The 22661-nt window shown below is 35.4% G+C and overlaps 1 protein-coding gene and 1 long non-coding RNA gene across 4 annotated transcripts; one reads left to right on the top strand and one right to left on the bottom strand.

The window, feature by feature from the left end:
* Window positions 1-160: 160 nt before the first annotated feature.
* Window positions 161-22152, bottom strand: LOC114310307 (Zn-dependent exopeptidases superfamily protein). Of its 3 annotated transcripts, none has more exons than XM_082892937.1 (22): window positions 22018-22152; window positions 21666-21906; window positions 18807-18892; window positions 18617-18718; window positions 17520-17626; window positions 17335-17435; window positions 16135-16222; window positions 14430-14518; window positions 13463-13602; window positions 13192-13357; window positions 12939-13074; window positions 12715-12811; window positions 12075-12204; window positions 11311-11370; window positions 11040-11158; window positions 10827-10951; window positions 4729-4953; window positions 4076-4236; window positions 3648-3811; window positions 1452-1534; window positions 1266-1351; window positions 161-564 (listed from the first exon to the last, which is right to left on the bottom strand). In XM_082892937.1, the coding sequence occupies exons 2-22, from the start codon at window positions 21867-21869 to the stop codon at window positions 421-423; spliced, it is 2613 nt and encodes an 870-aa protein (XP_082749063.1). In that variant the 5' UTR covers window positions 21870-21906; window positions 22018-22152; the 3' UTR covers window positions 161-420. The 3 variants fall into 3 exon arrangements, with proteins under 3 accessions (XP_082749063.1, XP_082749065.1, XP_082749064.1); XM_082892939.1 differs by having other exon boundaries at window positions 22033-22139; XM_082892938.1 differs by having other exon boundaries at window positions 21666-21941; window positions 22033-22137.
* Window positions 5780-7236, top strand: LOC145801454 (uncharacterized). Its single transcript, XR_014342999.1, has 2 exons — window positions 5780-6684; window positions 6721-7236. It is a non-coding gene; the product is annotated as an uncharacterized LOC145801454 (long non-coding RNA).
* Window positions 22153-22661: the final 509 nt, after the last annotated feature.

Genomic DNA, 22661 nt, shown 5'->3' on the forward strand with positions numbered 1-22661 from the left:
CCACTACCACCCACTCCACCTACCACCTCCACTTCACCTACACCTACTACCACCATCTCTTCTATATATAGGAATTGTAAACATTGTAAACACACAACACATCAATCAATATCAATCAATAATATACATCAATTTATTTTACACGTAACAAGACCAATAATACCAAGAAATCATCTGTTCAAAATGATAGTATAAGACAAAAATAATCTATCATTCTTCTGTAGCTCCATCCCGTTGTTCGGTTGCAGCCCAAAAATGTATCAAGAAATGACATTTAAAAAAAAAAAAAAAAAAAAAAAAAAAAATCCCTACATTTGCTTTGATTACACTATAAATCATTGGATACAAAACTACTTTCAGAGCAAAAAAAGGGCAGCTCAAAATTTTTTGTCTTTACAAACAGAGAATAATCGAAGGGGACTAGAAGACGTAACTAGACATGAAACTTGAATAAGCAGTGACATCCACCCAGTACGGGAAAAGGCCTCTCAACTTCTTGGTTGATTCCAGCAAGTGTTGGTCTAATACGGCAACTTCAATCCTTAAAGCTTCAGTACTGTTTGCCTGCAATTTCCACAAAAAATGGGGCATAAATGAGGAGAAAAACCCAAAGAAAGATATTGAATATAGGTTTGAACCATAGCTTTTATCGCTGATTTGAAAACTGATACAATCTAGTGATGGAAGGAAGATGAATTTGGTGTGTATATATATATTTGTAATTTTAGTTTATATCCATTTTAATTTAGCATTCCTGGTGGTGGGGTAGGTTTGAGCAGCGGAAACCTCCAGTACTAGGGTAAAGCTGTGTACATCTTCTCCTTCCTAGATCCCGTTTTAGCGGGAATTTTGGGCATTGGATCATCATTTTTTATATACAATTTATTTTATTGTACTGGGAAGCAATCAAAACAGGGAAATCCGAGAAAGTTGTGATTTGTATGTTGGAATTAATGGTCATGATAAAATTGGAAGAATAAAAATTACGAAGGCAATGATATCAATCTAGAGATGTGGAATTCTAACAATAATTTGCAATTGCCAGGCCTCTTAAACAACATATATTATTAACATATCAATTAATAAACATACTCAATAAACTGATGCAGCATTAATTAAGCATATGTCAGAAAAATCAATCGCATGAATTAGAGCGATCCCAACTCACATTTTGTTATGAAGACTGCTGACAAAATGAAAAAGAGAAAAGGAGGCAGTAGAAATACAGACAAAAAAAGAAACATCAAAAGAGGTTAGAGCTTTACCTCCAACCAGAAGGTCCAGTTATCATTGCTTGCTCCACTGAGTCTACACATATATGAAGGTGGACCACCATTCAATCTTTCAGGAGCTGTAAAAAAATATATATATTCAAAAGCATAAATTATGTATGGATACAAGTACTTAAAGCTCATAACATGATGGGAAAGAACCAACACTATATTTGTCACCTGGAAGAACATTGTTTGCAAGTGACCAATTAGATAGAGGACCAGTAATGTTAAGGACAGCAACCCAAACCTCCTTTAAAGAACTGAAACAGGGAAAAATACAGAAATGTATAAAACCTCATGTTTTGATGTGAGAGTACATCATATAGAACCTCACACTATGTTTTCTATGTCAAAAAATAATATGTCAAATCAAACAAATGTGTAAATTTGACATTTAACCTGTTCACTATTAACTTGGTGTGGGTATCTATTTTATGCTTGGCACGTGGTGAGTCCTATGGTCGTCACGTCATCACCATCACACATCCATGTGGTAGACCCTGAGGCACCACGATGAGTTGGGGTCGTATGCCTAGCCTAAGCGGCAAATGCACACCACCAAGTATGAAAACAAGACCACAACTCACCTTGATAGAAATGGCTCACCTAGAGCTCTCCATGACTCTTCATAACTCAAGAAATATATGCTCTACCCACTCACCCTAGCTCCATAGCAACATAGTTGAACCATTAGCTCACTTATGTTTACTTAGTTGCTCAGAATGATCCATTGGCTCACCTATGCACACACCCCCTTGGCTGCCTAGGTTGGGAGCAGGACCCAGACACTCCTGCTTGGGATCATTAGAGGATTGTGGATTAGAGGCTAAGACCTAGAGATCGTCAAGGTCATGTAGCTATCTCCCTACAGTGACAGCTCCCCCTTGACCTGGCTTAGAGAAAGAGACGTTGACCTTATACTTACACATGTTGCATATATGATACACTTCTCAAGATATCATACCTACACCTGCAGCTCCTATAATGCAACATTCCCAAGGACCTAAATCATAGGACACAACTAGTAGGGTTGATATCACTCTCCTGTCGAGTTGAGGAGAACTTGCCACCTGTCTTAAGGTTCCTTGGGCTCCAATACTCCTGGAGTCTATATAACGGCATCATAAGTGCAGCCACAATCATATAACAAGAGCAACAAGAATCATACAACATATACAAAGTGTTCAAGGTCTCTCGCCGCCACCCCTTTCCTCTCTAAAGCCTACATTGCTCTTCTCTTCCACCTCCTATGATCTCAGGCCATTAAAGTGTCTGCCATCTCCCCAGAGGTCAACAACCGATCGTCTCTAATCTCTCTCACCCACACTTGGTCATTTACACGAGAAAGAAACAATATTTAGGTTTACCTACAATTCAACTACAATGATGTTTTACATAGTGGCGTAGCCAAAAATTTCATCTAAGTGGGTCATTCAACAAGTCATCATCAGTGTAATTATGTAAATTTTTTTAAGTTCACATAATTTATTAAAAATAAACTTTCACATAATACATTATTTATATATATTGTCAATCACATCAACAAAAATAATTTAAAAAAAAAAAAAAAACTCTTATTATTGTTTTCACAAAAATCAAGCAAACACTTTTTGCTAAATGAAACTTCTCGAAATGCTTGAATCAGGTTAACTTGCAAATCTTCCAGGCATAGACCATTGACAAGTTTTTCTTTTTGTTTATGTTTTTGTTTTGTTTCGTTTTTTTTTTTTATATTTATTGTAAAGACGGTGACAAGAAGACTTGGCATAAAGGAATGAAAATTGCGAGGAGGAGACAACATTGTATGCTGGTTGCTACAATCTTGGTGAGTCATTTTCAATGTTTGGTTCATTAGAATAAAAATGGAATTAAAATAATCATTTCATTAGAATGTTCTGTCACGTTTAGTCCACTAGAAAGATGATGAAAATGAATTGCAAATAGTGTCATCATTCACCATTATAAAAAAATGGTTATTTTATAGGGAGGTTAAGAAATAACCGTTCTATTTCATTCCATTCTACTTTCATTTTAATGACCTAAACAATACTTTTATTTCTTTATACATATTTTCCCATTCCATTGGGGCCAATTTGTGAAGCTCATAAAGTTTTTTTTTTGAATGTTTTCTTATTCTACTGGTCAGCTTGTAAAATCTCCAAAAGTTTTAGACAAAATCTACATATAATTCAAAAGCATTTCTCAACTCAGTGGTGTCAACTGACACCACTGTCATAGCTGTGGCTCCGCCCCTGGTTTTACACATGCATATTTAGAATATTTACACATCCACTGCTCAAAACTGAAAGTGTAAATAAGGAAGAAAGATCTCAATCAGTCTAGTAATAGCAATGTGCATCACTTTCAACTCACCCTAATGATAATTCCAAGTAGACCTTCCGAGATCCACTACCAGAAATCGTTTGTGGCTTATAGCTTGATAGATGGGGGAAATATCTATATTCCTTCAAGACCTCATCGCTTTTTGCAGAAAATTTCAAGCTTCTTGAGAACAAGAAAGATACTGGATAGATTGCCTGCATAAGAAACAGATCACCACTTCAAATTTCAACCAACGATGCAAATGAAATTAAAAGCAATAAAGAATGAATGTAATAGTCACTTCCAAGTACAAACCAACCTATCAATGGTGAGTGAAAAATTAAATCTAGTACAATAGAAAAGACATTCAGTGTTTTTTTAAAACACATCACATTAATTATAATTCCTTATTAAGGCATAAATCATTCAAATATCGTTTCAATTCATGATTTGACATTGTGTTGGCTTAATTCACATACCATCCAATTTTCTTGGTGAGAAAAATTGGCTGTTTCGAAAGATAGCTCCGAACCAATTTGCAATTCTTTTGCCACTTCAGGCGCATGTTTGAAGACAAAAAGTAGAGAATTGGAGTCAACAACAGAAAACTCATAATTGGTGTCCACAATGTGACTTGCATCTGTCAATCCCAGAAGTAAAACACTAGTCAGAAGATACAAGAGTAATGCACATAAGAGCATGTTCAAATTCTAAAAATTAAGATCTTAAAAAATATATATATACACACATGAAAATAGCAACTAAATATTTCCAATAAACCAACACTAAAGTTGCAGTTAACTTTTACCCCAAAAAAGGGTTGCATTTAGAAGAGATATCACATTGTTGTTCATTAGTCAATGCTTTAGAAAGGCTAGCCAATAAGATACACAATAAAGATTTTTTGCAATTAGACTGCAGCAAAATGAGATAAACGTTTCAAACAGGACCAACAATTTTTGTAATCAAAACAAGATTTTGAATTCAAGATTGTTCCTTATCAAAGAAGAGCTCACAACTTTGAAAGCCGGAACTGGGAAAAAAATTGATCCAGAGTAACTCAGACTGGGCTTGCAATGATAGTATACAGAACGAATATAACACTCGAAGCATTTGAACTTTTCTTCAATACCTGTAGTTAAAACTGTATGCTGGAAAACAACTCTTTTAGGTGCGTCAATGCTATATGGAAAGAATCGTGATGAGAGTGCCATGGCAATCACTGTAAGTTGCAGCAAGAATTGCAGGATAGCTGATCTGGCTAACCAATGGCCAAGAACAGGTATAAGAGGTCCCACACACCAACCAGTTACAACTCCAGTAAGTGCTGCTACTACAATGTCAGGAACAAAATAACCTGCAAGCAAAGGTTTAAATGTGACGTCATAGCTTGTGAATATCACTAAAAACTCAATTATATTGCTTTACTTCCTCCAAATTTTCACATTAACCTTCTCACAGACACCAGTTCTGTGGCATCAAAAAGATGCAATGAGATGAATATCCGTGGAAATACAAGTTTACCACTTGCCAATTCAAGTATAATCATATAAAAAACAAATTGTTCCATACAGGTGTTCGTCATTGTCTGTTTAATTAGTCATACAAATGAAATTCATGGAGTTTACACCATTCAATAATTTGGACAGGAAGATCATAAAATTTGAAACTACAGTTGGAGAAACACAAGAAAAAAAATTGCTCAATATACAAAGTTTGCAAAAGGTAAAATCTTAACTGCGATTAAGTTTAAATGAAGAGTTGATAGTCCAGCATAAGTGACTAGAGAGCAGGAAATATGACGATGCAAATTGCAAAATTCAACAAAACTTGAATCAAGAAAATATTTGAACGGGGAGAAATCTAATGTATCCTTTGTAAGTAATAACCTTAATTTTTTTTCTTAAGGGTAGTAAATGGACAAAGATACAACATTTGATAAGTATGAAGAAAACCTAGCACAGGAGTAAACCTATTTTACTTAGATTCTTCTAGATGTATGAAATCCCCATGTCAGACACTCAAAACTTGGGTGAAGGGTATGGGATATGCGTATATGAGTACTTGGACATTCACCTAGTAAGCACAATTGATAATTCAAGTTTACCACAAAACCATGCATTGAACGCCTACATACGCATGAAATGCTCTAAGGTACCTTGTGAACACTATTCACCATAGAAAAATGTAAAATTTGATGTATAGAGAAATAGAGAGAATGAATTATGTATTATTGATTGATATAATGTTCTTTTTATTACAATGATTCATGATTCCTATATATAGAAGAGGGTGAGTGTGTAGTAGGTAAGGAGTAGGTGAAGTGGAGGTGGTAGTGGTGTAGTGGGTTAGGTTTAGTGGAGTAGGTTTAAGTGGGTGAAGTAGGTGATAGGTTTTAACAGCCCCCCGCAAACTCAAGGGGGATAGGAACTAGCCAACTTGAGTTTGGAGAGAGTAACAAAACAAGAAAATACATAAAAATAAAAGAGGATAAGAGACACTGTATGGTCGTGTCAGACCATTGGTGAAGACACTGGATGGTGGTGTCATAACGTTGTAGAGGACACTGTATGGTGGTGTCAGACCGATGTAGAAGACAGTTTATGGGGTCATGTCGGACCGTTGTAGAAGACAGTTTATGGGGTCATGTCGGACCATTGTAGAAGACAGTTTATGGGGTCATGTCGGACCGTTGTAGAAGACAATGTTGTGACAGTTTAGGGAGTCTTGCTGGACCCTTGTAGAAACTAACCGGAATCAATGTCGGGACAGTTTACAGAGTCTTGTCGGACCCTTGTAGAAGACAGTTTATGGGGTCATGTCGGACCGTTGTAGAAGACAATGTTGTGACAGTTTACGGAGTCTTGCTGGACCCTTGTAGAAACTAACCGGAATCAATGTCGGGACAGTTTACAGAGTCTTGTCGGACCCTTGTAGAAACTAACCGGAATCTATGTCGGGACAGTTTACAGAGTCTTGTCGGACCCATAAAGGAGCTAACCGGAATCAATGTCGGGACAGTTTACAGAGTCTTGTCGGACCCTTAAAAAGTCGCACCCTCAAAAGGTGTGCCCAATCTTTCAAAAAGGCGTGCCATCAAAAGGCGTGCCCAATCCATAAAAAGGCGTGCCATCAAAAGGCGTGCCCAATCCATAAAAAGACGTGCCATCAAAAGGTGCGCCAGACACGCGGCGATGCACGTGATCGACAGTGCGCGTGTCGGCCTCTTCGTCATGTGCTATATAAATGAAGGCGGAGGCTGAGAGAACATGTGGAAATCAAACCAGTCTGAAACCTCTGAAAAAACTCTTCGTGGGCTGAGAGAGATACACTGGTAACACTCTGTAAACACTCTGTAACCAACCCATCTCTGAAACACTCAGCAACCATAACATGGCCTCTTCTTCCCGTCCAGCTACCCAGAACATGGCCTCCTCTTCCCGTGGTCTGCTTACGCTCTTTCCAGAACTGAACGAGTCCACAAGAGAAATAACTGGTGCGGTGGCCAGTGAACCCCAACTAAACACTTCTGGGTTTGCTCCTTTGAACTTTCCGATGCGGTCGGTGGAGCAAAAAATGGCGGTGCAAACTGATATTGAGGCCAATCAGTATACTCTGAAGTCATGTGTGGAAACCATGACTGCGGTTACAAATTTGTCGAACCGGCTGCAGAGTAGGGCAAATGAGGTGCAGTAGTTAAACTCCCAGCTGGCTCTGCTCCAACGCATGTATAAGGATGCGCGAGCAGAGATAAGTGTGCTAAAGGCGGAAAATAAGGAGCTGAAGCGGAAGGCCACCGTGATGTTCCGATTTGGAGGTCCGCCATATGCTGCAGTAGAGGAGTATGGTGGAGTGATCGTGCCCAGTGGAGTGGGAAACACGGAGGCAACACCGTCAAGGGCCGCCCAGGACGGAGGCAAGAAGAAAAGACCGGCGGCAGAGTAGAGAAGAAAAATCCCACCTGTGAATGTGGGTGTTTGTTTGTTTGTTTTTTTTTTTTTTTTTTTTTTTGTATGTGGAAACATGGTGATCGGGGTGAGCCCTGACATGAATAAAATGAGTTTGGTGTGCAGATCTTCCTGCGTCTTTTTTTGTTTTTGTTTTTGTTTTTGTTTTTGTTTTTTTTTTTTTTAAAAGAAAAGAAAATTGAAGAGAAGTGTGTGAATGTGAAAGTAATAAAAAATTAAAAAAGAAATGGGAGATTTAAAGTTGTGGGCGGGTGTGTTGGTTGCTTTTCAAAAGATGGAGTAAAAAAGTTGAGTGGGGAACATGAGTGTGTGGAAAGAATGAAAAAGAAAAAGGATGGGTTGGATTTGTACAAAATAATAATAAAATAAATGAGTGGAGAAGGTTGGAAAAGGGAAGAGAAAAAGAAAGAAAGGCAAAGTATTGGTTTGTTTTGGATTCCAAGTAACAATGGAGAGAAACACTCTGGTGAGGAAGCCTCACACATCCACTGCGTGCTCACGGCTTTGAAGAGACCCACTTTCCAGAACTTCGACCACTGCAAGCACTCCACCTTCTTCAGATGTCAATGCTGTTCTGCCCTCATCAAAACCCACTAAAGATTCCATAAGTGTGGAAGGTCCAGCCAGTACATCTCCACTTGTAGATACAATTACAGGGTCAACGACTAAAGCTCTAACTGGGAACTGCTTGAGACAGTGATGAAGAACCTTGACTATGCCAATGGAAGGAAGCATGCCTGTTTTCACAATATCAACATTCATGTCAAACAGCACGGACTTTAATTGCTCTGCAACAAAATCCTCGGGCACAATGTTCACACCCTGAACTCCAATGGTGTTCTGAGCAGTGACAGCTGTGATCACAGTGGAACAGTACACTCCACGGGCTGCACAAGCCTTGAGAGGGTTATGATTTGTATAGGGAAATGAAATCCGGCGGGCGGTCAAGGCAAGGTTGCCGCCCGCCGGAAGGCGAAGAACACCAAGAGCTTAACCTATAGCTCTGATACCATGTAAAATTTGATGTATAGAGAAATAGAGAGAATGAATTATGTATTATTGATTGATATCTGATATAGTTATATTTACATTGATTACATTGATTCCTATATATAGGAGATGTGAAGTGTGTAGTAGGTAAGGAGTAGGTGAAGTGGAGGTGGTAGTGGTGTAGTGGGTTAGGTTTAGTGGAGTAGGTTTAAGTGGGTGAAGTAGGTGATAGGTTTTAACAAAAAATAAAAGAAATAAATTAAGAAATATGAATTTTGCCATGCCTCATTGGACATGGGAATTAGAAGAATCAGACACCTCGATGTATACTGCGCCCGACACCCATATCCAAGTCCATATAACATGAGAGTAAAGTACTAGTAAATCGAGCTTTTTAACAAGAAGAGAGCAATCAGTAGTGACCAAGGTTTTAAAAAGCGGCCGCAACCGTTACGTAACGCCGTTACGTAACGGTTTTGGCGGTTACCGCCACCCGTTACGGCCGCTTTTGCAGTGTGATTGAGATTCACAGGTGTGTCGGCCGCAGCGGCTGCCGTAGCGGTCGTAACAGGCCGTTACGGCTGTTATAGCACCGTTACGTAACGGTTCCAAACTGTTTCTTCCGAAAAACACACAAAAAAAAAAAAAACTAAAAATGGGGGAAGAGGGATAGAGAGAAGAGAGAAGAGAGAAGATAAAGAGAGAAAATGGAGGAGTAAGAGATAGAGAGAGAGAAGAGGGAAGATGAAGAACATGTTATTAATTTGTTGAAACTGTACGACATATGCTATTCTATTCAGCTACTATCACTAAACCATTTTGTTTGTGCGTGTCTATCTATATATTGTTTGAAAATAATAATAATAATAATAAGTGTGGTCATTATCTATTTGGCTTGGTTAAAATATGTATATATATATATATATATATTTAGGCTCTTATTTATTCTCTTACTTTTGTCATTGTTTATCTTATGTATAATCAAGGTTTTAAAAAGCGGCCGCAACCGTTACGTAACGCCGTTACGTAACGGTTTTGGCGGTTACCGCCACCCGTTACGGCCGCTTTTGCAGTGTGATTGAGATTCACAGGTGTGTCGGCCGCAGCGGCTGCCGTAGCGGTCGTAACAGGCCGTTACGGCTGTTATAGCACCGTTACGTAACGGTTCCAAACTGTTTCTTCCGAAAAACACACAAAAAAAAAAAAAACTAAAAATGGGGGAAGAGGGATAGAGAGAAGAGAGAAGAGAGAAGATAAAGAGAGAAAATGGAGGAGTAAGAGATAGAGAGAGAGAAGAGGGAAGATGAAGAACATGTTATTAATTTGTTGAAACTGTACGACATATGCTATTCTATTCAGCTACTATCACTAAACCATTTTGTTTGTGCGTGTCTATCTATATATTGTTTGAAAATAATAATAATAATAATAAGTGTGGTCATTATCTATTTGGCTTGGTTAAAATATGTATATATATATATATATATATTTAGGCTCTTATTTATTCTCTTACTTTTGTCATTGTTTATCTTATGTATAATAGTTAGTGATTGATTTTTTGTATAATATAAAGTCATTAATTGTTAAAATAAAATATAAAAAACTCAGTTTATAGTGATTTAAAAATATGAAATATATTGCATCATACTTAAAAATTTACAAAAATTGATCAATATTTATTTTTAACCCAATAAATATGATCATGGAAAAAAAATATGCGTATCGGTAAGTTTTTTTCAAATTGTGCGAAAAATAAAAAAATTCACGGTTCCGGTTACCGCAACCGTTACACTACGGCCTTTACACCCCGCAACCGCAACCGCGTCACCGCCACCGTTACGGCGACCGCAACCGCTTTTCAGAACCTTGTGTATAATAGTTAGTGATTGATTTTTTGTATAATATAAAGTCATTAATTGTTAAAATAAAATATAAAAAACTCAGTTTATAGTGATTTAAAAATATGAAATATATTGCATCATACTTAAAAATTTACAAAAATTGATCAATATTTATTTTTAACCCAATAAATATGATCATGGAAAAAAAATATGCGTATCGGTAAGTTTTTTTCAAATTGTGCGAAAAATAAAAAAATTCACGGTTCCGGTTACCGCAACCGTTACACTACGGCCTTTACACCCCGCAACCGCAACCGCGTCACCGCCACCGTTACGGCGACCGCAACCGCTTTTCAGAACCTTGGTAGTGACAGAACCAAAACATCATGAAATGAAAGAAGCTACAGAAAAAGAAGTCCAGAAGTACTAACCATGAGGAGGTGGCAGAGAACCCATCATTCCCATCTTCTCAATTAAGAATTGGGCAATAAACCCACCAAAGTAGACGGAATAGGCAAGGCAAGGTATTAGAGGTACAACATAACATGCTATTGACCTGAAACCAGTGGCATAACAAGTTAGATTACCTAGTATGCAGTCCACAAAAGCGTATGACAATGGAAAAAATTTATCATAATTACTACCTGAGTGATTGACGACCAAAAGACTTTAGTGATAGGCAGAAGCAGATCCATGCAGGAAGCATAAAAACTGACGAGGAAAAAGTCAAGAAACCTCCACTCAAGCCAGCTACAAGATAAGCCTGCTTTCATAAGTTCTATTTAGCCAATTCTAATATTAATTTTTTAAAATACTCTTGAATTTTAACTGAAAATTCAACGAGTCAAACACACATCTCAAATAATTTGTTAAAACATAACAATAATGAATTAGCAAAAGGATCGAATAACACACCGCAGTCAAAACAGCATAAAACCCAAATGCTCCCCAAAACCTTGCCTCATCAGCTAGTTCCTGCAAGATCTATATGTCAGATGCTCACTCTGAATGTTATGAAATGCAATCAGAATATGGATCTGGCAACCTCCCAAAAGCAGATGTGTGTTTGATGAAAATTATGGTAAACCAAAAGATGGGACTGAAAAAAAAAAAATTACATATTATTGATAATGAAACCCCTAAACCCACAACATTTCTTGTCAGATACTGTCACAACTTGCATCATTCATATGCCAAAGACTCAAAAATCTACAAGCCTCACAATATCCATCAATTCAGCCCAAAAAAAAAAAACTCATAATATGGATGGCAAACAAAATTATTAGTTCTACAAAGGCTTGAATCAGTAATTTAGTTGGCTGACATTCTAAGTGGAACACAAATGACATGTTTTGGCAACGTGGTGGCTTTTCTTCACCATGAAAGAACATAGTGAAAGAGACAACTTTGTGTTGGATGCTTTTTTTCCCTCCTTGCAAAGATGACTTAAAAGGCTGACCCAGTGCACAAGGCTCATGCTAAATCGGGGTCTTGAGAGGACAAGACGAATGCAACCTTCCTCCATTTCTGGAGTGGTTGTTTTTGTACATGTTACTCAAAAGTTATTCAAATAGCCAAAACTCCATTTCTTACAACTCTAATTCCTACTAATGGACAATGATATACTATAAATTTAGTACACTTTTATCATTTAACACGGTTTAGAGCAAAACTTATACCTCTCTTGATGCTTTAAGAACAGACACATCTTGAGAGAGAGGAAAACATCTCCAAACAATTCTTGGAATCAGTAGACCAACAAGTGAGCATGGTACGAACATCATGAAAGCTAAGAACGGATGAGCAAACCTGCATTTAGACAAGCAGGAGATCCATGGAAGTCAGCAAGTGGATACATTGCTTGCAAAGAAAAGAAAATAACAGATCAAGGTTGTATACTTCAAACTTCAACTTCTGAAGTGGAATGGAACTTTAAATTTTGTTTATTTCTTTTTTATGTAATACAACCCAAGATACCAATTCACTTTGAGCTTAGCATCAGTTCCCAACAATAGGTTATTAATTATGAAAACAAACAAAAGAAAAGCACTACTCTGCATTCATGTCATGCAACATACACAAAGAACAAGTTTCCATCAATGACCACACCCGACTATCTAATGGAAGTTCTTGCTATTAAAATCAAGAACTATTTAACAGATATATATCAATTGTTAAGCTCCAACTGGATACATGTTGTATCTAACAGAAAGTTCTTAAGGACAAATACATGGACATTTATGGTATAGTAAGATATGTGACATTCCTCCAAGGCAATTGTTTAGACAGAAAGTGATCTGGCATGAAACGAATCCCTACCAGTTCATTGAATGACCAGTGACAAGCAATCTCAAGATAGCACAGATCACTGGAAAAAGAGCTGCAAGAATGATCCCAGTAGCATGGACCAACATTCCTGAAGATTTAGCAAAGTGACCACGTTATACTAATATACTAGATAAATTGAAGTATCTCATTCAACAAGCACAAAATGACGGTAACAGGACCAATTTTTCCAATTATATGAGCAGTAACCATGTTACCTTTAATGAAGTCATAAAATGTTGCGATCGAACAAGATAACCCATCATTTGCTAAGCGCAATAAGAAGGGCATAAATAGGTAGATGGCAACAGGAATGCTGTGAAGTACCACAGCTTGCTTTCTGGTGTAGAATATCTGAAAGATTCACAAATTTGTTATCACTTAACACCATGTTCTCTCATAAATATTTTTTGTCTATTAATTAGCAGAATATCTATTAACCACATCTTGATTTAGTAGGCTGTCACATACCAAGAACCATGCTAAGTAATCGAAGAAAACAGCTCGTTCATTATCGGATTCATTGGCTGCAACTCCAAGAGATTCTCGTTCAAGGGCATTTTGTAGCTTAGAAGAGTTGGTGAAGGCTTTAATTACACTGAACAAATTATCCCCGCGGACTTGGATGCTGCCAGGTCTGGTTGACAGTGTTGTACATGCGTCAGAGGAAGCAAACATGAATGAAATTATTGTAAACTTCCAAGTAAATTAACTGTACCAAAATAGCAATTGTAATGCATACAATAGTCTTTCCACTGTGTCGAAGGAGGTATGATAAAAATAACCACCAAGGAGAAATATCACATCCAGTCCAGGAATCTTGCCGTAATCATTAGCAAAAATTCTGTAGTCTGTATCTCCAGGAATAACAGGAAAAACATCCTGTACATGAATAGATAAATAAACACTCACAACTACACCAATTGTACAGAATTAAAAGTAAAAACAGGGGAACAACCACGTTAACATAATTGACGAGGCAGTGAAGATAAATTGTAAGGTTTCAACCCTAAGAAGAGTAACTACCCCCAAAAATGACGTATAATACAAACAATGTCAGCTTGAATGCAGCACACAATGAAAGACCTCATGAACACTCCTACCAGAGCATCTCATTGGAGTTTGATTTTTCTCCTGAATTTACTACAAGTTTCCATACTACTCTGTCCAATGAAATAAAATTTCAGTTGCCAAATTTAACCATACCGTGCTCATTAGCCAAGAATATCAAGCACCATTTGCATTATGTAAACCAACTTGAATGCAACATGTTACCAGAGCATCTTATTAAGCATCATCATGATTATTTTGTGCCATTATTACGTATATACAAATGTCAAACTTCAATTTAAATAATTGCAAAACAACTTTTATGGAGTTATATATTTTTATTTAAAGATTTTAATCAAAAATATTTCTTTGCTAAGATAGCAATTCCTAAAACATGCATTTTTAACAAAAACTACAAACTGTCAAATTTTCCCAATGAATTTCTAGTACATCATATTTAAATTCACTAATATGAATCCAAACATCTTTCCAAACAAGTTAACTAATATACTTGTTAAATGCACATGTTTCACGGAAATTCTTCAAATAAGAAATCTTCAACTTTTAGAATACTGAAGTGCAATATCCACACTGATGCTTCCTTTATCAACTAATATCAAGGAGTTCATAAGAAATACACAGAGAAGTAAAGCAAAAACCTGAGCTGCACTGTTTGCCATAGGATATAAAGCTGATTGAGCGTAAACAAGCGAAGGCCAAGACCCCGGTCCAGATTGGCAGACTAAATCTGTTCATTGAAAAGTAATTTATCAACAGAGAGTTCTGCTCCACAATAAATGCGAGCATGACATGCAAAAGATGTCAAAGATTAGAACCTCCAATGGAGAAGATAGTTTTCCTATTGTTATACGTAACTTAGAATTTTCTTTTTTTTTTTTTTTTTTTTTTTTCTTTCTGTAAAATCAATAGACAATTTCCATCAATTAACTCAATCATCTGCATTAGTAGTCAGGCCATAACCCATAAATGGTACTTAAAATTGCAATCAAAATAGCTATATCAAAAACTGAGAGCAGTGGATCAGCGGCGCACAAAAAGGATGAAAGCACTATCAAAGAAATAGGACAATGGTAATAGTGAGAATTTGAGAATTTAAGAAATGACCTCCTCAAGTATTAAGTTGAAACAAAAATAAGAAAGTTCAGTGTATTTTCAACTTTCAGATTTTTAGGAAGCACAATGGTAGCTCGTATAAGTGCAAGCGTTAGTGATTAGGCATGTTTATTGATGGTATTCATCTGCACAGGCAATGCAAACAAGATTTTAAAGGGTCTGATTCAGGAAGAGAAAACAATAAGCCAATATAACCAAATTTAGTTGTCTTGGAATTATTACACTCCAGTGAACCACAGACCAAATTCTTATTACATGAGTTGGGGAACCTTCTGAAATTCAGTTCAGCAAATATCCGTGATTTCCCATCACCCAGTTCAGTAAAATGGATCAAAAGTGATCAAAACAGAGAAGGGAGTTTATTGGGTTCCTGATTTGACATATCTAATTTAACTCCAAAGACAATGGCAATTATAGGTGATTATTTGGCACAGTCATATTTTCCCATGTCAAAAGAGTTTTAAAGATTTTAATGGAAAAAGTCAATTTACACACTCCCAACACTGCAAGAATATCATTTAACAAAATAAAATTCAGGAAGTCAATAATGAAAAACAATCTATACGCAGAATTACACTGAAAGTTGACATTTGGTCATAGCCTGTTCCAGTCAATAATAGAGTGGATTCATTTTAGAAAACCTACTATATAATTAATTAGAAATAAATGGAAAATATATAATTGAATAATTTTAAGGGCTCTTAATTTAGGAAGATTTGTAACTTAAAAAAAAACATATACATATACATAAGAAGCCCAAATCCACTCACAAAACCCCAAAACCCAAAACTAAAACCCCAAAACCCCTCACAATAATAGAAAATAGCAATTGTAACTATACATCAAACCATCCAATTCCACCTCCCAAACATATATATAACCATAGAAAGACAGAGAAACCTTCTTTATGTTTTCCAGAAATAATAGCTACTTCCTAATATAGTCTGGTTACTACATACTTTTGTACAGTCATTTTTCAACTAGAAATTAACAATGTTGAACAAGTGAATTTTTATCATTATTGCTGTTACAGTAAGTACGCTAGCACATTTATTTATTTATTTATTTTAAAGCATTGAGCTTGAGGTTATTGATCAATCCCTATAACCCACCAAAAAGGACAAGGTCTACCAAGAAGCACTTTGCAGTCCCAAAAATATATATCACAAGCATGGTATAAATAATTTAACAATATTAGCAAAAGAGGGCAAGCTGCAGATAGAATCCTACCTAGGCCTCCTGTCCCAGATGCCTCAACATTTATAAAAGCTCCAATTGTGTCACGCCATTTATGTGATGTCATGAAGCCATGTGAACCCTGAAATGTTGGAGACCGTTAACAAGTTCAATGATTATTAGCTGGAGAACACAACACTAGACTCCTATTAGCTTAAAATAGGCAATTGTGCAAAATAATACATTACCATTTACAACATTTGCCATTTGCAGTCTATCAAACATTTTAAAACAACAGTGGCTTATCCAAAAATATAAATAAATAAACAACAGTGGTAAACAGATCATGATCTGCCAAAATGAGTGGTCACAGCACACAAGTCATGATGGGCCTATTGAGTTTCTGCACATGCTTCCATTCAAGTAAAAAGGTAGTTACTCAACATTAAAATATATATGATCAAAAAGACATTAAAATATATTAGCAATCAAAACCAATAAAGAATATGCAATGTGAGCAGAACTATCCTATTTTTCGCTTCGTTCACTCCACCTACAGTGTACAAATAACCCCATCTATAGTGCAGTGTTGGGATTGAAATTAAATGCAAGGAAAGAAAGAGGAATAAAATAACTACGCATTTACGTAAATAAAGATATACATTGAAATGGATTAACTTTGCAAAATATCAAGCCAGAATCCTGTGACACTGACAATATGCAAGCCATAATCTTCATCCCTCTCCCTCTAACTCTCTCTATGTTTTGAGGGAAAATATTGACAAACAAAAAAGATGATTAATAATGGAAGACAAATAGAGGAAATCTAAAAGTTGTGTCACAAATGGCAAATCTCAGAAGGTGACCAGATCGCAGTAGTACAAATTTAATTAGTTGATATTCGTGACCATATATCAAGGGTTCACGATTAGTTCAGTAGTATAATCATCATCATCACCCACGTGCAACGACCTATTTCTGTAATTTGTTGATATTCCTGAAAATGTTTGATTTATGTTTAATCATCACATCAATTTCATTTTGTTGACACCAAATCATTGCTTCCACAACATGAACAATGGGAAAATCTGAAATACAAATGCAGAGAGGACATTATCAGCTCAAGTGAGATATACAAGAACTATATGAAATTAGAAGAATGATAGTCAAATTGTAATTTTGCATACACAACAACAACACCAGAGTTTTTTTTCATTTTTTGGTAGGAACTCAGTATTCACAAGAGTTACTTACCAACATAAAAAGTTCTTCTGCACCATTAAATAAAAATATAATTGGACGAGAAGGAACCCACCCAGAATCAACAGTAAGCCTTGCTATTTCCAGCATTGATGCTGTGAAAGAGAAAATCATACAATCAAAGGAGAAGTAATGAAGATAATATCACCAAAACCATAAAGATGATCTTCAAAACCCACCAACACATGAACCACAATCACCAGCGCCTGGAGAACCAAGTGGACTATCAAAATGGCCATTCACTAAAACTGATGGGTCATTGTCTTGTGAACCTACAGATGATATCCTGCAACTCAAATCCAGTTAGTTCAAGGTGGCATTCACGATGGTAGCTCATTTCCTAGTATCATTTACACATTGAAAAATTGCCCCTTTAATGCAGAATTGGAATTATAAAGGGTTATGCTAACAAGCTGTCATTAAGAAGGATATAATGCCAAAATATTTATAATTTCATCATTCTTTTTATATATTCTTAAACACTTTCACGCATATCTATACACGTTTTACACATATATCAAGACTAACAACAGCTTTTAACATTTTCCAGTCCTAAAAACAGCAGAAACTGATGATTATTGTATCATGGCAAAGGGCTTAGCACTTTCAAGTTTTGTATTCACTTTTTCTTTGATTTATGTAGTTCATGCTGTAACAAGGCCAATAGGAAATGAAACTTATCATCTAAGACCAAGTTTGGCAATATCAAAATAATCCATCTTTTTATCTTTTTATCATTACATCACCTCTCTACTTTTCTGCACATCTTTTCGTAAAAAGACAAAAAATGCACTTATTTAGGTCATCCCAAACAACCCCTAAGTGACTATGACATTTCTCTATCAACTTAACATTTATGTTTTTTGCTTCGTAGCCAAATTTTTTTTATTTTGTTTTGCTTTTCTATGGTCTTGCAAATGGGCCAACTACTTGCATTTGATGTATTGCCAATTTATGAAGTATTGCACTAACGCATGCTTGCATGGAAAATATTGTATGGAATCAATTCTTATGAGACAATCTCTCTCTCTAATGGAAGTCTAAATTGTTCATATGTCAGTATGCTCTGTCACATTTGTGAAAATCTTATACCATCTTAAATTGTAGTATAAAATAAAATCAGAGGTGTAATATGCAAATTAGAAATGCAGCAAGCTGTATGCAATACTGGAACCTAAAAGTAACTGGTAGTCTAATATAATATACCAAGTTTCGCAAGTGAAAAATACCAAAAAATCCAACATAGAAGCAAAATTTACGTTAACATATAATATACCTCATGATAATGTTTCTATGGTTTTTATATCCCAGAGATATGCTATAACCTAAAAACATCATGTTGAAGGTACCATTGACAGTGGTGTCCTCAATCTCAATCCTGCAAGCAAAACAAATTTTCAGCAGTAAAATTAACATATTTTGAAGAATTTAACTGCAAAACCTTGAATGCGAAACCGTGTACCAACCTAAAATCAGATCCAGCTCGCTCCTTCATCATATCAAGCTGCGTTTTGATGTATTGAGCAGCATCATCTAAACCTTGTCGCCCTACCTATCAACAATCCCACTAAAAAGTTTACCAAGAAAAACAATGCACAAATCTTCGTCTATCCAGCCAATTCGTGCATAGTTTTGTCAAACAGAAACAGAATCTGGGAAAGAAAACTAGATATAAATCATATACATACAAAATTAAAATCTTCTGCAATCTGTTTTGCTTTCATTTCCAATGATAATGCATTAGTTCTAAAGCTTCAGTGAATTCACCATGTTTGGTAGCCACTTTTTGGCTATTTCAGCTAAAAATGAAAAATTGCATGTTTGGCAGCAGGCAACAAAGAAAAAAAATATCTTTCCCACTCAATTTCTTTCATTTACGAAAAGAAAAATGGAAAATAAAACAACACTTCAGGTCTTGCTAACAACTATCCTAGGGAACAAAAATAAATAAATATTAACACACATTTTTATTGAATTCAAAAACTCAACACACTTTTCACTGAAATCAAAATACTTTTTAATTTTCACCTATTTTCAATACATGTTCTACCACAGCGCCAATACCAATGCCCCAGCTTAGTCGAGTGAAGTCAAATGTACTTTTCATTGTCATCAATACTCAAAACTTTAATTTCTATTCCTTCCTACATTTTCTCGTCAACCAAACAGAACATAGTTAATCTAGAACCTCCAGTACAAAATCGAAACGAAACCCCACCTCAATCAAGTGAACTTTTAATAATTTCCAGCACACAGAACTTTAATTTCTATGCCCTCTCCACATTTTCTAGTCAACCAAACATAAAGTAGTTAATCTAAAACTTTCAGTACAAAATAAAAAAAAACCTACCTCAGTCAAGTGAACATTTCATTGTCTCCAAGACTCAAAAAGATAAAACTAGATGAAAATGATTAATATTTTTCATTTTTTTTTATTTTTTTTCATCAAATTAGATTTTTAGAAGAAAAAAATATAGATTTTTTTTTTTTTTGAAAACCAAAGCAAAGAGAGCCAGATTTCTATCCCCTCTCTACATTTTCTCGTCAACCAAATAGGACATAGTTAATCTAGAACTTCCAATACAAAATCCAATTGAACCCCACCTCAGTCACGTGAACTTCTCATTGTCTCCAAGACTCAAAACACTCAAATTTCTACTCCCTCTCTACATTTTCTCATCAACCAAACAGAACATAATTAATCTAAAACTTCCAGTACAAACCAAAACCCACCTTAGTCAAGTGAACTCCAAGACTCAAAAAGATAAAATTATACGAAAATGATTAATATTTTTCATTTTTTTAATTTTTTTAGGGGTGAACATGGTCCGGATTGAGGTAAAATAAGGACCAATTTGTTATCAACAGTTCTTGAAAAATTAAAATCAATTCAATCCGTTTAAATCGTGGAATCAATCCGAACCAATCTATTTAAACACGGATTGGATCGGTTTAGGACCACGAATTCACATAATTAAATAACAAAAAAAACTATAAAACATTTTAACTTCATAAAAACATAAATATAACATTATATAAGTTCCACAATAGCAATATGTCTTTCCATAATAACGACATACTGTTCTAAAATTTAAACAACCATAAGAAAACTGGTTTATTTAGACCATTACAAATTAAAACTAAAAACCAACAAATAAAAGCAGTAAAAAAGATACTATGCGGGTTTAGGTTTGTGTTTAGGTTTAGGTTTTATATGAAATAAGATAAGATACTATACGGGAGGGTGTATAATATAAATATAAGCTATTTGTATACGGCCCGGATCGGTTCTAGTCCGGAACTGTGGAATTCAATCCAGAACCGATCTGTGGACTACGAATTTTTAATTTTTCAATCCGAAACCGAACCACGGATTCAAAAGATCAATCCAAACCTACCGGATTGGACTGGACCGAATCGGATTACGAATTTCACGGATTTCTTACTCAACCATAATTTTTTTCACCAAATTATATTTTTAAGAGAAAAAAAAAAAAATCGGATTTTTTTTTTTATTTTTAAAAACCAAACCAAAAAGAGCCAAATTTCTAAACCCTCTATACATTTTCTCGTCATCCAAACAAAACATAGTTAGGTGCTGTTTGATAAAAATTTAAGTATTGAATTAAAAATAAGTTGTTTGATATGTATAAGATCAAATTTAAAACTTATTATTTTCAAATTGTATATTTCAATTTTGATATTGTGATGGTGGTGGTGGTGGTGGTGGTAGTGGCGGCAGCGGTGGCATGATGGTGGTGGCTGTGATGGTAGTAGTAAGTTTGTAACGGTGTATATTGATACTTATATTTAGTGTTTATAAATTCAATCAGAATTAAATAAGTTTTATATGACTTAATTTTTTTAAAAATTTTAGCTTATATTTTAAAAGGCACTTTAAATCTTTAAGTGACATTAATTGTGATTATCAAACAAGTTTAATCGATTATCACAAACGTTCAGTTTTAAGTATTGAATCTGATTATTAAATACCCCTAATCTAGAACTTTCAGTACAAAATCCAATTGAACCCCACCTCAGTCAAGTGAACTTTTGATTGTCTCCAATACTCAAAAGCTTGAATTGCTCTCCCCTCTCTACATTTTCTCGTCAACCAAACAGAACATAATTCATCTAAAATTGTCAGTACAAAATCGAACCAAACCCCACCTCAGTCAAGTGAATTTTTCAAAACAGTCAAATTTCTATTCCCTCCCTACATTTTCTCGTCAACTAAACATAACATAGTAAATCCATAACTTCCAGACACAAAACCGAATAGAAATTGATTGAAACAATTAAAAACTGATTGAAATTTGACTGACCTGGCGACCATCGATCTCTTTGGACAAAACTCGAACGTGCTCAACGGCTCTAGCTTCCGAGAAGCGATCGAGCGGTGCGTCGATGCCGAGAGGCTTTACGAACTTCATGTGAATAACGAAGTAAACTAAAGTCGACATTAGTCCGTACAAAATAGCTAGAGAAAACAACAATTTGAATCCAGAGCTCAGCCCCAAAAACGCCATTTTCGAATCCCCAACCCTCGAATCCCTTCTTCGATTCCTTGAAAGACACGCAGAGATTTCTCAGCGCTCTAGCTAGATCAATACATAGACACACATATATATAAATACATACTAAGATTTCAATAATTGATTATTAAATATGAACTACCAGGGAGAGAGTTACGTGGGGGAGGAGCGTTATGGAAGATGCTGGGTTTTGTCAGTTGAGGCAATGAGGATTCAGGAGTACTAGCAGCGGTGCTGATATGATGTCCCACGTCCTTAAAATTTGGTGAGAAATTCGATCTTCCTTGTCAGCATCACTTTTAGTTAAAAGTTAAAAAAAATATGGAAAATGTCTCGTAACTCAAACTTTGTGACTCAAAAGTGGTTTAAATAGCCAAAAGTCGTTTTGACCATTTTTATGTTGCTCTGTACTCAAAACGACGTCGTTTTGGCCATTTGAGCCACTTTTAAGCCACAAAATTTGAGTTACGTAGCATTGTCGAAAAATTATTAAAATAATTAAAAAGTTAATGATTTATACCAAAAAAAATTAAAATTTTCTTTTATCTTTACTCTTTATACATTTTTTTTATGAAAAATTAAAAAAATAATCTCAAACATACTAATTTTTTATATCATATTTTAGCTAAACAAATTAAAAAATTATTAAAAAAATCTATTTTCAAACGAGACTTCAGTCCAGTTCAAATTTTTTTAAGATTTGAAAATATATTTTTGAATTTATTGGGTTCAAAAATTTAGAATTCTAAATTAAATTTGAACGAATTTAGACAAAGATATTAAATA

The sequence above is a fragment of the Camellia sinensis genome, chromosome 10 (genome assembly GCF_055761805.1).
Source record: "Camellia sinensis isolate YWXY chromosome 10, ASM5576180v1, whole genome shotgun sequence".
Taxonomy (NCBI): Eukaryota; Viridiplantae; Streptophyta; class Magnoliopsida; order Ericales; family Theaceae; genus Camellia; species Camellia sinensis.